The sequence below is a fragment of the Arvicola amphibius genome, chromosome 4 (assembly GCF_903992535.2).
Source record: "Arvicola amphibius chromosome 4, mArvAmp1.2, whole genome shotgun sequence".
Lineage (NCBI taxonomy): Eukaryota > Metazoa > Chordata > Mammalia > Rodentia > Cricetidae > Arvicola > Arvicola amphibius.
Window position 1 is genome coordinate 47,442,757 of NC_052050.1, and position 16,121 is coordinate 47,458,877.

The 16,121-nt window shown below is 39.6% G+C and overlaps 1 protein-coding gene and 1 pseudogene across 1 annotated transcript; both read left to right on the plus strand.

Annotated features, from left to right (window-relative positions):
- The first annotated feature begins 4,193 nt into the window (after positions 1–4,193).
- Positions 4,194–5,129, plus strand: LOC119813672 (annotated as a pseudogene).
- An 8,045-nt stretch (positions 5,130–13,174) lies between these two features.
- Positions 13,175–14,107, plus strand: LOC119811892 (olfactory receptor 1468-like). The gene has a single exon (XM_038326048.1). It carries the CDS (start codon positions 13,175–13,177, stop codon positions 14,105–14,107), a length of 933 nt encoding a protein of 310 aa, XP_038181976.1.
- Positions 14,108–16,121: the final 2,014 nt, after the last annotated feature.

The window sequence follows — 16,121 nt, forward strand, 5'->3', positions numbered from 1 at the left end:
ACCTCTTTGTTAACCAATAAAAGCAACACATATACAGAAGAACTTTCCACACCAGATTGACTCTCTCTTTTAAGTAAGTCCAGGACCCTAGCCCATGCGATGAACCATTTCTCCTTAGGGGAGTCTTCTACCTCAATAACCTAGTTTAGAAAATCCCTCATAAACAAAAGTGACCAAAGACTTGTGGCCTTGCTAAAACTTTAAAACCTGAGCACGACACTGGGGATCCTTGCAAACACTACTCTAAGTGAAATAAGCCAGGCACAAAGAGACAACTTTTTTTGTGGTGATTCCACTTACACTAGGTACCATCCGTCAAATCCACAGAATGAGGAAGTAGGACAGAATTTGCCCCAGGCAAGCAGGAGGAGAGGCCAGGGTATCAGTGTCTACTGAGAGCAAGGCTCCTGTCTGTGATGATGACAGCTTTGGGAATGACCAGTGGTTAACAACAATTGTATGAATGGCTGCAATGCCGCTCAGCTATGCACTTAACAAGAGACTAAAATGCTAAGTTTTTCACATATATTTTGTTACATAGACACAAAAAAGCATTCAAAATTTTCAGTTGTCTTTTAATATAGATTAAACCACTAATAGATGAGTTTGACCTAAAAATATACCCAACTAGAGAGGCCATGACTTTGGTCTGGTCTGACTGCAGGCCCATCACATAGTCTATAAACCATTGTATGGTGTTGTTTGGGCTCATAATTTTGCAATTACTTTCCTTTTAATACATGTCATTATCTGTGGTGGGAACACTATCAGTGAAAAGGCCTATCACAATTTATTTACCACCCCTCTGTTGTCTTCTTTTGTTAGAGACTCCTTGTATTATGAAACACAACTGTAAACTGATTTTTCCATGAATTTTAGATTTTTTTTAATTTCATCAACTTTTACAGAAGGATTCAGATTTCATGGAGTAGAGGAGTCTGGGAAATAGTGGGAGAAGGAGACTGGCTGAAGGCTGCAAGGAATGAGATGTGGGGAGGAGGGGATGGGCATCAGGAATATAGCTGGGATGTTTCCTGGGAAAGGAGATGCAGGTGGAAAGTATCGGGGAGGTGGGGTGATTATGGAGGACAGGAACGGACTGTGGAGTTTGAGTAGGGGACAGGCACTGAAAGAAAGTACACCCAGTGGTGGCCGTAGTCACAGGAAGGTAACTGATGAGGGTCATGGGAAGGTCTGGGAATCAAGTGGCTAGTAGAGCCGGTTTTAAGCCTCGAGAGCAGCAGCGGTGGCACATTTGATGCCAGAATGTGAACTGGAAGATGACCAGCCAGCAAGTGCCTGTGACCTGCATTCTCCCTTAGTATCCCGGAAGAGGAATGGGCAAAGCGGGCCAAAGGGAAGACCACAGGCTGGGGGCAAGCCTGGTGGGCTTGGCGGGAAGCAATACCCCCCTCTGGTTCCTTTGCTAGAGTTGCCCATTCCGTACCTAATCAATGCTGCTGCCATCCTGATGGCTTTGTCATTGGTTAAACACTGGTAAATGTCACCATCACCACCACCCTGGGGAACATTTCTTACCAGTTCACCATGTGCTAACAAGTACTGTCAGTGCTCTCGGGTTCTTCTGGCATAATTTTTACAGCCACCCTCATGGGCCTCCTCCCCTGTCGGCTGGTGATGGCTCAAGGAGGCACAGTCCCAAGGTTATACCGAGAGGCCATACCTCTGTAGCCTGGGTTACACTGCTCCTTGGAAGTCTGTACCCGGGGACAGCGCCACAACTCCTATGCCCCAATCCAACTTGAGCAGCTTATTTCAACCTGAGCAACACACCCCAGAGTGTTAGCAGGAAAGAGTCAGAGTGTGCCAGTTTTGGATCCATAAAGAGAGCATCTTTTAAAATGATTTTTCCCTACATATTTTTCCGCTCTGCCAGGCTAATACGTAATATCTAAGTGTACAGACTCTGGATTCAGCTGCATTAAAGTTTGTCAGTCTGTGAAGTCACAAGCAGACAGGCTTGATTGTAGCATTTCACAGAAAGTTGCTTACAACTCTTGATGTTTCTCCTGTATTGTCAGATTTGAGACATGTGATAGATTCATTAAACAGTATTATCCAGACTCACAGAATGATGTGTGTTTGTATGTGTGTGTGTGTGTGTGTGTGTGTGTGTGCACATGCATGTGACAGGATACTGACTGCATAGATTAGTGATTGATAAGGTGAATATGTGAAAACTGTGTAGAATATTGGGGCTTCTGAGAAGAGTGAAGTTTATAGACTTATATCTAAGGCAGAAATGAAGATTTTTTTTCTACAGTGTATTGTCCTTTTCCCCTAATTATTGTGTCCAACTGAATAAAGCTCATTTTATAAAGTGTTAGTTGTTAATGCAAAATCTACATATTTTAATGACATTTATAGAATATCTTATTACTAACTAGAATTTGTCTAAATTGGTATTGGGCTTAATCCTCTTGATGAGTAAGTCAACTATCACATAGACCATAGTCATCTGAGGAATTACTTAATTGAAGATTCCGAAGTAAATTTGTTCCTTCTGTATATTTCATAAAAATTTTTCATCTATTTGTTTTATGCACCATTATCAATGGCATTTTGTGGATTAAAGCAAATGTATGTGACTTGGACATATCAGTGTTACTGAGGAGTGATGCAAATTAAAAGCCCTAACACTGTTCATATACCACAGTAGATCTCTGATGCTCATCATAGAATCTAAACTTTAATGCTACCTGTTCAAGGATTACAACTGAAATGGGGAATTTTCTACCAATCAAGTTGAAAAAATTCATATCAGTTTGAGCACCAAGCAAAAAAAAAATTCACTGGACAAAGTCATATATCATGACATGTACTGGCCCTAATTAAAGATTAGGAAAAATTGTAAATAGCCAAACAGAATGAAGTCAAATAAGACCTCTAATGCACATAGATTGCAACTGATATAAAGCTAGCTTAAAGCAGTGATTAAAGTAAGTGCACTGGATACATGTAGGATGTTACGGGATGTGGCTGAAGGTCTTATTTAGGGGAAATAATAAATTTAGCTGTGTATGTGTTAAGTAATACACTTTTCATACAATTGAGGATGAACCAAAGGAAGGTGGCAAAGAGGGGAAAAGGTGATAGTAAAGTAGATAAACAACTCTAAGATGGGGGAGGGGAAGAGTTTTAACACCAGTATTGATGAAGACAGAAATACAAGTGTCACTGTGAAAGCATACAGGGAATTATCACTGACATATGTGTGTATATGTAACAGTGTTTGTGTCTCTAGTAGGAGCTTTATCCTTATCCTCGGAGCAACGGTGGTAATGTTAAGAATAAATCAGACAATATTTTATTGAACATCTGTTATAATGCATAAATGAAGCATGTTGAAGAAGAGAAGTGGCAAGACACATAAGAACAAAAATAGAAACTGAATTTTATTCTGTGTTCCAGTAAAGACAGGGGTGATATTGTTATACAGATATAATCACACAGAAGACGGATAAAATAGGCGCAGAATGAAGGGGAGACACTGTATGTGTATGACAGAAGTTCAAAATAAGAAGAAGGAAATAGACCCAAATTCAGAGATTTCTGACTCAAACTTGGATTTCTCTTAAGTGAGAGACTGGAGAGTGAAGAGATTGAGGAATACATTGGAAGACAACAGAGTGAAGACATGAATTTCACTTGGGGCTTTTGAGATCCTGATGCCTATCACACATGCAGAAAAGAAGATGGTTAGTAGCCAGGGAAGCTGAAATCTATGTGTTACAGAGAAATGCACATCTGATTTTGAAATGGTAATCTAAGGCACTGGAGCATGCGTATTCTTTTGAAACCTATATATAAAATTATGATGACAAAGTTCATCAAATTTTTCAATCACATAGATATACAAATTAACATACAGCAAATAACAAATAAATAAGCAACAGTTGAGCAGGACGCTGGAGAGAGAAGCATTAGTGTGCTTGTATCTCAGTAGAAAATGCATAGATCTCTATAGAAAATGATGGGAGATAGAATCATGTTTTTAAAAAGTTGGGTAAAATCATTGATAATTATAATGATTACAGACATTTGGAGTTTGAGGATATAGTCACTATAATCATTGTCAGTTCTATTTTTGTACAAAATATATCCAAAATATAGGTTCATTTTTTAAATATAAAGGATCCTAATTTTCCCCAAGAGGATACCAGATAATAAGAATGATAGTGAAAAATCAAACTGTCATATCTCACTTCATCCTCCAGGGCCTGCCCATCCCCCCAGAGCACCAGCACCTGTTCTATGCCCTGTTCCTGGCCATGTACCTCACCACTGTCCTGGGGAACCTTCTTATCATCCTCATTCTACTGGACTCCCATCTCCACACACCCATGTACTTCTTTCTCAGCAACTTGTCCTTCTCTGACTTCTGCTTTTCCTCTGTCACAATGCCCAAATTGCTGCAGAACATGGGGAGCCAGGACCCATCCATCTCCTATGCAGGCTGTTTGACACAAATGTACTTTTTTATTTTTTTTTTTGGAAACTTGGAAAACTCCTCCTTGTGGTCATGGCCTATGACCGCTATGTGGCCATCTGCTCTCCCCTTCATTACACCAGCACCATGAGCCCCAAACTCTGTGTGTCTGGTAGTTCTGTCCTGGGTGCTTAACATGCTGAATTCCATGTTACATACCATACTCTTGGCTAGATTGTCATTCTGCAAGGACAACATGATCCAGCACCTTTTCTGTGACACATCTGCTCTGCTCAAGTTGGCCTGCTCTGACACTTATATTAATGAATTAATGATATTTATAATGGGGGGACTTGTTAGTGTCATCCCATTCTCACTCATCATTGTATCCTATGTAAAAATTGTCTGCTCCATCCTAAAGGTTTCATCTGCTCAGGTTATCCACAAGGTCTTCTCCACCTGTGGCTCCCACCTGTCTGTGGTCTCACTGTTCTATGGAGAAATTATTGGTCTCTACCTATGTCCATCAACTAATAAGTCTACTGTCAAGGAGACTGTCATGGCCATGATGTACACAGTGGTGACTCCCATGCTGAACCCCTTCATCTACAGCCTGAGGAACAGAGACATAAAAGAGGCCCTGATAAGAGTCCTTTGCAAGAAGAAAATCTGCCTATAATTGCAGCACTGGGTCTTTTACTTAAATTTACCTAATAAATATATTGATGCTAATATTACAAAATGTATTCCTACAATGAAATCAGCATTCAAGAACTTACATTTCCATTTGCAAAAGGCAGTTTTGCAAAATAGTTCAGGTATGGAACAGGACTTTGTTGACTTAGAATGATGCCTTCCTTTGCCTTGCATGTGTGATTCTTGAAAAGTTTACTTACAAGTTACTGTTTGGGCTGATCTTTATTCCTTCCCAATATATTATGATAAATTTCTATGCTAATCTCACTATTAAGTCCCATGCTGAAACCTTTCATGTAGAGTCCAAGGAACAGAGATCTAAAAGAGTCCCTGCTAAGAGTCTGTTGCAAGAAGATAATCAGTTTATAATGGTAAAACTGGGATTTTTAATTAAATTCATCTATTAATTAATATATTAATATATAATTAATACATTGATACTAATATTACAAAATGTATCCCTACAATTGTACCCACACAACAGAACATATTCCATAATAATTTTATTTGAAAAGAAGAGTTCAGTTAGGAAGTGGACCTTGCTGACTTAGTGATGTCATACACTGCCTTGCAAGTGTGATTCTAGAAAAGTATTAGATAAGATCTTCTGTTGTATCAGATTTTCAATCCTTATATTCCTTTTTTCATTGAAACTATGTTTATCACTTAATTCTGCTTAATGTTTGGCTGCGGGTCTCTGCCTCTATTTTCATAGGTGGCTTTATGGAGCGTAACTGATACATAGGGGATTATTGCATTTATTTCTTTCTGTTCTGTTTGGTTCTATCATGAGCCTCTAGCCCATCTAGCTTTTGGTTGCTCTTCCTCCAGGCAATGCCAGGGGTGTACTCTCACTCACAGCATGGGTCTTAGGCTGGATCAGTTATTGGTTGGTCACTCCCATATTTTCTGTGCCACTTTTACCATGGCAAATCTTGCTATCCAGACAAAGTGTAGTTCAGACATTTTTGCAGTTGTTTTAATGTCCCAATCCCTCCACTAGACAACTTGTCTGGTTATAGAACATGGCGTGTTCAGTCTCTATAGCCCTCTTTCTAGGAGTCTTAGCTAACATCACCCTAATCGATTCCAGAGGGTTTCCATTATACTGTGTTTCTGGCCTGCCACTAAATTGCCCCTGGTTCCAGTTGTTTCTCCCAGTTCTCTTTCCCTTCTTATTCCCTTCACCGAATCCTTGTTGTTTCCACCCCCATTTGTACCCGGTCCATCCTGAATATCTATTTTATTTCTTTATCCAAGAAAGATATTTGCATCTCCCCTTAAGCCATCCTTCTAATTTGGCCTCTCTGGATCTGTGGATTGAAGCATGATTGTCCTTTACCTGACAGTTTGTGCAGGTTTGAAAGAAAATGGCTCCCAGAGGTAGTGGCACTATTAGACTGTATGAACTTGTTAGAATAGTTGCAGCCTTGTTGGGGGAAATGTGTAACTCTTGGGTCTCCTGTTCTCAAGCTATGCCCAATGTTACAGTTCACATCCTGGTGCCAGCTGATCAAGATGAAGATATCTCACCTCCTTCTCCAACAGCATATCTGCCTGCAAGCTACCATGTGCCAACATGAGGATAATGGACTAAATCTCTGAAAGTGTGAGCTACCTCAATTAAGTGTTTTCCTTTATAAGAGTTTCTGTTGTCATGCTGTTTCTTCACAGCAATAGAAAAACTAAGGCAAGTTAATATCCACTTAAAATGAGATCAGAAGAGAAAATTGATTGAGACCTCCAATTTAGACTCTCTCTACAGAATGTCTGGCTTTCAGTTTCTGCAACTGTTCCAATCTGCTTTCCAATGAACCCTCTCTAATGACAATTAGACATGGTATTGATCTATAGGTATAGTGAAGTATCATTAGGAATCATTTAATTAATGTTTAGCTAGGGGTGGTTGGTTCAATCCTAGTGTTCTGGGTTATTTAGTCCCTGGTTTCTGGCCATCTAGGCAGTGCAGGGCATGAGTTTTCTGTTGTGGAGTGGGCCTCAAGTTAAACCAAAGTTTAATTGGCTTAACTCCCACAAGTTCTGGACCACCACTAACAGTACATCTTACAGGCAAGACAGATTGTATGTGGAGTGTTCAGTAGTTGGGTTGGTGTCCAGGCTTCACTTTCCAAACTCTGCTGGGTCCTTGAAGTAGATTGATTCCCAATTTTCCCAAGATTTTATATTATACAAATTTCTATGTTGACTGCACTATAACTTTTAAATATGTATCATGATCCTATGATGCCCCAAATCATCCAAATATTCCAAGCACAACATTTTTCTAATGTCATCACCTATTCTTCTTATAATAATATATTATAAATTTATCTCATAATGTCCTCTTTACTCTTCTTTTTTTCTTTGTTTTCTAGCTTTTTATTTATTTATATTTTTTCATCATTTTTTATTAAAAATTTCCATCTCCTCCCCTTTCCCTCCCCTCCCTTCCACCCATACCCCCACTCCCTCCCTCTCCAGGCAAAAGAGCCATCAGGGTTCCCTACACTATGTTAAGTCCAAGGTCCTCCCAACCCCACCCCCAGGTCCAGGAAGGTGAGCAACCAAACCGACAAGGCTCACACAGAGCCCGTCCATGCCCAATAGCGTCCAAGCCCATTGCCATTGTCCTTGGTTTCTCAGTCAGCCTCCACCATCAGCCACATTCAGAGAGTCCGGTTTGGTCGCATGTTCCATCAGTCCTATTCCAACTGGACTTGGTGATCTCCCGTTAGTTCTGTCCCACCGTCTCAGTGGGTGAACGCACCCCTCACAGTCCTGACTTTCTTTCTCATGTTCTCCCTCCTTCTGCTCCTCACTTGGACCTTGGGAGCTCAGTCCGGTGCTCCAGTGTGGGGCTCTGTCTCTATCTCCATCCATTGCCAGGTGAAGGTTCTATGGTGATATGCAAGATATTCATCAGTATGGTTATAGGATCTGGCCTTTATCGGCTCCCTCTCCTCAGCTGCCCAAGGAACTAGCTGGGGGCATCTCCCTGGATACCTGGGAACCCCTCTAGAGTCAAGTCTCGTGACAACCCTAAGATGGCTCCCTTAATTAAGATATATGCTTCCCTGCTCCCATATCCACCCTCCCTATATCCCAAGCATCACATTCCCCCAAGCTCTCCTCATCCTCCCCTTCACGCTTTTCTCTCCCCATCTCCCTTTGCCCCCATCCCACCCCACCCTCAAGTTCCCAATGTTTACCCGGCAATCTTGTCTACTTCCAATATCCAGGAGGATAACTATATGTTTTTCTTTGGGTTCACCTTCTTATTATCTTCTCAAGGATCATGAATTATAGGCTCGATGTCTTTTAATTATGGCTAGAAACCGATTATGAGTGAGTACATCACATGTTCATCTTTTGGGGTCTGGGTTACTTCACTTAGAATAGTGTTTTCTATTTATGCAGAGTAGAAGAATTTATCTTAATATTTATGATATTGTATAGGTTAATGTCTGTTGCTCTGTGCCTTTCTATCTGCCTATCAGACTAAACATCAGTGAGTCTGACAACTAAGCATTGCCAAGATTACAGTTGGTGTGACTTCTTCAAGCCTGAAAGAAAAACCTTATGATTACTTATGTGTCTCTGTCTCTATTGTTTATTTAAAAAATGAAATATGACCTTCAATATCCAGCTCTTATATTGGCTAGAGTTTTCCTGAAGGAGAGCTTTTTAAAGAAGCAGCAGTAAAGAAAGTTACTTTCAGATCATGTGAGCCTGTTTATTTTATAAAGGCCTTTTTAAATAGGTAAGAATTTTTTCCTAACGGTTCACTACTCTGAGGCTTTCTTTTATTACCCTGGAACAGATCTGGGAACTGGCATTGTGATTCATTTTCCTGACTTTTCACATATTAGTACACATAGAAAGCTGGCTGGAGAAGTTTAAAATTTTCCAGAAGTTTGTATATCTATTGAGAAGCTGTCCTTTAAAAGCTATTCCAATGTGTGTGGTTTTCTATTCTCTCACTTTGTTTAAAAATTATTGCTGGAGCTGGGTGGCAGTGGTGCACATCTTTAATCTCAGTACTCAGGATGCAAAGGCAGGTGGATCTCCATGAGTTAGAGGCCAGCCTGGTCTACAGAGTGAGTTCCAAGACAGACAGGACTTTTTCACAGAGAAACTCTGTTTTGAATATATATATATATATATACATATATATATATATAACAGTAGGATATATATATATATATATATATATATATCCTTTTGGGTGGGCTGAATAGATAGCCTTTAAAGGCTAGGTTACCTACCTGATAACTAATAGCTTCTTGATTAAATTTTATTATATTAGACACTTTAAATCATTATCAGAATAATGCATCATCACTTGGAGTGGTATTTCAGTCACCCTTCTTCACTTGTTCCCCCTAGGAAAGTGGGATACAATCAAGCAGAACCCCTGTGCGTAACCTGAACAGGCAAAGAGTTTGCATTCTTTCAAGCTTTTGTCACTGCTATTTGTTTGGGTGTTTTGTTTATTGTTGTTCATTAAATTATGTCTTCCCCTAAGAGTAGGAAGGAGTGATAGGTAATAATAATTGGTCTTCACTTGAAATCCCTGGGTAAATTGACTGTAGAAAGGTCTTGGGTAATTACTATGTCTTTAATGAATTATACCAGATCTGGACTCCTAAGGGAAGCAGGGCCCCTAAAGGCCCAGAAATGGCCATGGGGATGTGAGTAGGTATGGGGCAATGGGATGAGTACAGAGGCCACTAGTTCGTTTGCCTGAAAAGCTGAGCAGGATCTTGAACCAGAAACTGTGACTCTGTACCCAGCAGATCTGGGTGCATTCAAGAAAATAAGCTGGTCTCTCTCTGTCAATCCACATGAATTTCTATTGTGATGCAGGACAGCCTCTAGGTATGATAGAATTCTTCTTTTCTTGTCTCTCAAGACATCACCATACTGTACAAGTATTTGTTTCACGGTCATACTATAACCACTTTCATAAGGATGGGTTCATCACAGTTACTCTTCATGTAAATTTCTCTCGGTATCACACCGTGTCAGCATAAGAGCAGCACTGGGAGATGGAGTTCACTGCTGTAATGCTAAATGGTTGTTTTTGATACTTTCTCCTGTGGGGTCTCAACAAACTCTGCAGAATGTCCTACCCAAGATGATGATTAATTTTATCTGTACAAGTTCACAAATCTATGTTTTAATGATAATATCTGTGACTGATCCTAAGGGCAGTCCATCAAGGAAGATATTAATTAATATCATCTATGTTTTCATGCAAAGGTACAAGAAGAACTCTCAAACTCAGTACTTCTACATAACCCAAGATTATAGGAAGGTGTACCAAATGTTAGAAACATATCACTTGTAAATTTTAAATACTGTTTAGTTTGAAAATTTTCTGAATATCTAAAGACGGTATGAAGCCCATTGGCCCAATGGCGGTAACAGTTGATGGTGGTTTCTCTGGCTTCTGATCTTTGCACATATGCATACCTATCACAATGGTACTATTAATTTACAGAATAAGGAGAAACTGGGCATGATGGCACATACCTATAATGCCAGTGCTCGAGAAGCCTAGGCAGGAGTGCTGCATGTTTGAGGCCAGTCTTGAATACATAAGGAGAGTATCATTTTAAAGGCCTATTAATTCTTTTTCCTATGTGTTTTCATCTTTGTAATGCTAATACACAATGTGTAAGTGTGCAAACTCTGAAATCAGCTGCATTGAACTCTTGTCAGTCTGTGAAAATTTAAACAGTCAGACTTGGGTGTACATTATCAGAGAAAGTTGCTTAGATCTCTTAGATATTTTTACTCTTTTGTGAGTTCTGAGATATGTAATAGGTTCATTAGACAGTGTTGTATAGAATCATATAATAACACATGTGCTGTGTGTGAGCATGTGCTCCCATGCATGTGACATAGAACACAGACTCCCCAGTGTGAAAGACTGATAAGGACACTATTCAAAGAACTTTCTAGAACATTAGAATCCTTGAAAAGAGTGGATGCTACAGAGTTGTGTCTTAGACAGAAAATGTAGATTTTGATACAGTGATGTGCCCTTTTTCTCTAATTCCTTCATCTGACTTCATGAAGCTCACCATGTTATGAAGTGTTAATTATTCTACTCAAAGTCTACATATTAACGGACATTTATAGAAAATCTGCAGAGTTACACCAAGAAACCTTGTCTCAAAAAATAAAGAATATCTGCATAGCAACTAGCATTTGTCCAAAATTGCTATCATGTTTAACCCACTCCTAGATAAATTAACCATCACACACAATATAGACATCTGAAGAATAACTCAAGGGAAGATTCTAAATTCATTTGTTGTTTTTACTTTTTATTGTTTATAATATTTTCATGCTGTCTTTGACACCAATATCATGACGTTTTTTGGATTAAAACATATGGACATGATTTGGAGTCATCAGTATTACAGAGAAATATAAACAACTAGCACTAACACTGAGGAAATGCAACATTAGATCTCCAACACTCATTATAAAGTACAAAATTTAGTGCTAATTTGTCAAGTCTATCTGCTTAAGTAAAATTTTGTATACCATTGTATTTTATGAAATCTGCATAAGGTGAGCAGCCAGTAACAAATCTTCATGAGCCAAATTCATGCATTATGAAAGGCACTGGCTCAGTTGGAGATTAAAAATGATTATAAATAATAAAACAGAAAGAGAGGATATGATACATTTCCTCCACAGAGTTTACAATTGACGGTGAGGTGTCTTAAAGTAGTGATCAGAGTTTTAAGTACATGGGATATGTTAGGATACTATAGAGCATGGCTGAAGGCCTCACTTATGAAAAGATAGAATAAATTTAGCTGTATATGTGAGAAGTAATATCCCTTACATATGAGTGAGGATGAAACAGATAAAAGAGAAGCAGAGGGGAGGAAATGATAGGGAAGTAGAGGAGAAATCTGAAATGAGGGCAGTGAAAACTTTTAACCCAACATTGATGAAGAGCAAAAAGCAAGTGTCCCTGTGAGACTAAGTAAGGATATACCACTGGCACATGTGAGATAATGAAACAGCATTTGTGTCCTTAATAGGAGCTTTTCCTTATCCTCAGAGCAACAGTGGTAATATGAAAAATAAACCAGAAAAGAGATGATGGACTACCTCTATTAGAATGCCCAGTGTAAATGAAGCAGATTGAAAGAGACAAGCAGAGTCAGAAGGCAAGAAAACATAGACATGAACTGAATTTGCTTCTGTATTCCAGAAAAGACAAAATCTGTTTCTCACTTATGGATACAATCTCACAGAAAGAAATGGGTGAACTAGGAGGAGAATGATGAGGAGACTGTATAATGTATGACCGCAGTTCAAGGTAAGCAAAAAAACGAAAGGATCAAAATTCATAGAGTTCTGACTCAAACCTTAACTTCCTCCTTGGCTTTACTATGGGAAGCTAGGAGGAAGGATATTGAAGAATGTTTTGAGAGACAACAGAGTGAAGACATGAATTCCACTTGGGGTTTTTGAGCTTCTGATGCCTGTCATCCATGCAATGGAGGGGAGATGATTAGTCAAGAGAGGAGTAGAAATCTGTATGCTAAAGAGACATGCATTTCTGAGTTTGAAATGGCAATCTAAAGCATTTTTTATTTTTGAAGGGTTTTATTGAAATTTATATAATATTATGATGTTAAAATTTACCCAAATTTTTCAAGAACATCAATTCTACAAAATAACATACAACAGATTACAGATGAACAAACTAGAATTGAGCAGACAGCTGTAGGAGATGTATTAGTCTACTGTGTTTATCAATAGAAATGGCATAAAGCTGTCTAGGAAACGATGGAAATAGAAACCTGTTTATGAAAGTTGAGAAAAATCATTGAAGGTTATGATTACAGACATTTGGAATTTAAGATTATACTTACTATGATTATTGTCACATCCATTCTGGTAGAATATACATCCTAAATATATGTTCATTTTTTTCTTTGAATTATAAGAAATCCTGTTATTTTTTCATTAGGATACTGGATATGAAGAACAATAATGAACAACCAAACTGTCATCTCCAACTTCCTCCTCCTGGGCCTGCCCATCCCCCCAGGACACCAGCACCTGTTCTATGCCCTGTTCCTGGCCATGTACCTCACTACTGTCCTGGGGAACCTCATCATCATCATCCTCATTCTACTGGACTCCCATCTGCACACACCCATGTACTTGTTTCTCAGCAACTTGTCCTTCTCTGACCTCTGCTTTTCCTCTGTCACAATGCCCAAATTGCTGCAGAATATGCAGAGTCATGATCCATCCATTCCTTATGCAGGCTGTCTGACACAAATATACTTCTTAATGGTTTTTGGAGACATGGAGAGCTTCCTTCTTGTGGTCATGGCCTATGATCGCTATGTGGCTATCTGTTACCCGCTTCGGTACACCAGTATAATGAACACCAAACTCTGTGTAAGTCTAGTAGTGCTGTCCTGGGTCCTTACTTTGCTGCATTCCATGTTTCATACCCTGCTCCTGACTAGGTTGTCTTTCTGTGATGAGAATGTGATCCCCCAGTTTTTCTGTGACATATCTGCTCTGTTCAAATTGTCCTGCTCTGACAGTTATATTAATGAACTAATGATATTTATCTTGGGAGGGCTCGTTATTGTCACCCCATTCTTACTCATTGTTGTTTCCTATTTACAAATTGTCTCCTCCATCCTGAGAGTTTCATCTACTCGAGTTATCCACAAGGTCTTCTCCACCTGTGGCTCCCACCTGTCTGTGGTCTCACTGTTCTATGGGACAATTATTGGTCTCTACCTATGTCCATCAGCCAATAACTCTACTGTGAAAGAGACTGTCATGGCCATGATGTACACAGTGGTGACTCCCATGTTGAACCCCTTCATCTACAGCCTGAGGAACAGAGATATGAAAGAGGCCCTGATAACAGTCCTTTGTAAGAAGAAAATCTCCTTATAGTAACATTACTAGAAATTTTACTTAAATTTATCTATTAAATATATTGATATCATTATCACAAAATATTTCCATACAATGGGACCCACATGCAAGAACAAACTGCATATATTTTCAATTTCAAACAGAAATTTTGTAAAGTTGTTCACTTAAGGAAGGGGAGATCAATGACTCGGTGACAAATCCTCTGCCATGCATGTGATCCCAGGAAATCATTAGGTAAGAGCCATTGTTTATCAGATTTTCATTCCTTACATTCTTTTTATATTGAAAATAGATTCTTCTCTTACACAATACATCCCAACTGCAGTTTCACTTTGCTCCACTCCTCCTAGTTCCCCATCATGGCCCCCTCCCTCATATCTATTACCACTCTGTTTCCTCTCTAGGAAAGTGCAGGCCTCCAAAAGATGACGGTCAAACATGACCAAAAAAGATAGAATAAGACAAGGCAAAAGCCTTCACATGGAGGCTGGACAAGGCAACCCAGGAAGAATAAATGAGTATAAAAATAAGGCAAATGAATCACAAAAACCCACCCCCACTCTTAGAAAACTCACAAAACAGCCAGCTAACAATCTAACCTCTATGCAGAGGACCTGGTACATACCAAAGCAACCCCCATGCTTGCAATTTCAGTCTCTATGGGCCTATGTGAATCCTACTTAGGTGACATGGTGGGCTTTGTTTTTCTGGAGTCCTCCATCTCCTCTGACTACTATAATCTTTCTTGGACCTCTTCCCTGGTACTCCCTAATCTTAAAAGGGGAGGGCCGCAATTGGAGATTTCCAATTTAGATGTTCTCTCTGCAGGATTTCTGATTGTTGGCCTCTGCACCTGCTCCTATTTGCTGTTGTAGGAAATCTCTATGATGATGGCTGGACAAATCACTGATCTATGAGAACAGCAGAATATCATTAGTAATAATTTCATTGATTTTTTTTTGCCAGTTTGGTTCTACCTAGGTCTCTGGACTATGCAGTCCCTGGTTTCAGAGCATGGGTTCCATCTGGTGCAATGGGCCTAAAACACATCAAAAATGGGTTGTCCACTCTCACAAGCTCTGCTCTACCATTGTCCCAGCATATGTTTCAAGCAGAACAGATTGTATGTGGAGAGTTTTGTGACTATGTTGGTGTCCGTGTTTATCTATTTTGTAGCCTGAAAAGTTCTTTCATATGTTAAAGAGACTAGAATGTAGGGATGAAGGCTGCAAGCCTTCATGAACTGATCCTCTGTATGCTCAATGTGATGCATGGATGTTGTCTATGTCAACCGGGCCCCTCTATCACTTTTCAGAAAACTAACCTCTGTTCTAGCATCAGTCTGGGTTGTTTAGGGATATCCACAAGACATCTACAACAACAATTCAACCAAATGTAACCCACTCCTACCACCAGGAGCCTTGTCTGGCTACAAAAGACAGCCAGTTGAGACTGTAGTCATTCATTTCTAGAAGTCTCACTAGGATCATTGATTCCAGGTATTTCCCACAACACTAGGTTTCTACACAGCCACCAATAGGCCTCCCAGTTCCAGCTGTCTCTCCCAGAACTTTCTCCCTCCACCCCTGCAACTCATTACTCACATTCCCATCCCCACCTGCAGTCAGTTCAGCTGAAGAATCGACTCTATTTCTTTTTAACAGAGAGATCAACACTTCTCCTCCATAGCCTTCCTCATTATGTAACCTCTCAGGATCTGTGAATTGTAGTTTGGTTGTCATTTACTTAACAGCTAATATTCACACCGAAATGAACTCATACCATATTTATCTGTCTGGGTCTGGGTTACCTCACTCAGGAGGACATTTTCTTGTTGAACAATTTGCATGTAAATTCATGTCAGTTTTTATTTTTTTTTTATTTTTTTTATATTTAAAAATTTCCATCTCCTTCCCTCCTCCTCCCCCCTCCCTCCCCTCCTTCTCCCCCTTCTCTCCCCTCCTTCTCCCCCTTCCCTCCCCTCCCCTCCACCCATACCTCCCCTCCCTCCCTCTCAAGGCCAAGGAGCCAT

Excerpts from the sequence above, each read along its gene's own strand:
- LOC119811892 (XM_038326048.1), top strand. The coding sequence starts at position 13,175 with ATGAACAACCAAACTGTCATCTCCAACTTCCTCCTCCTGGGCCTGCCC.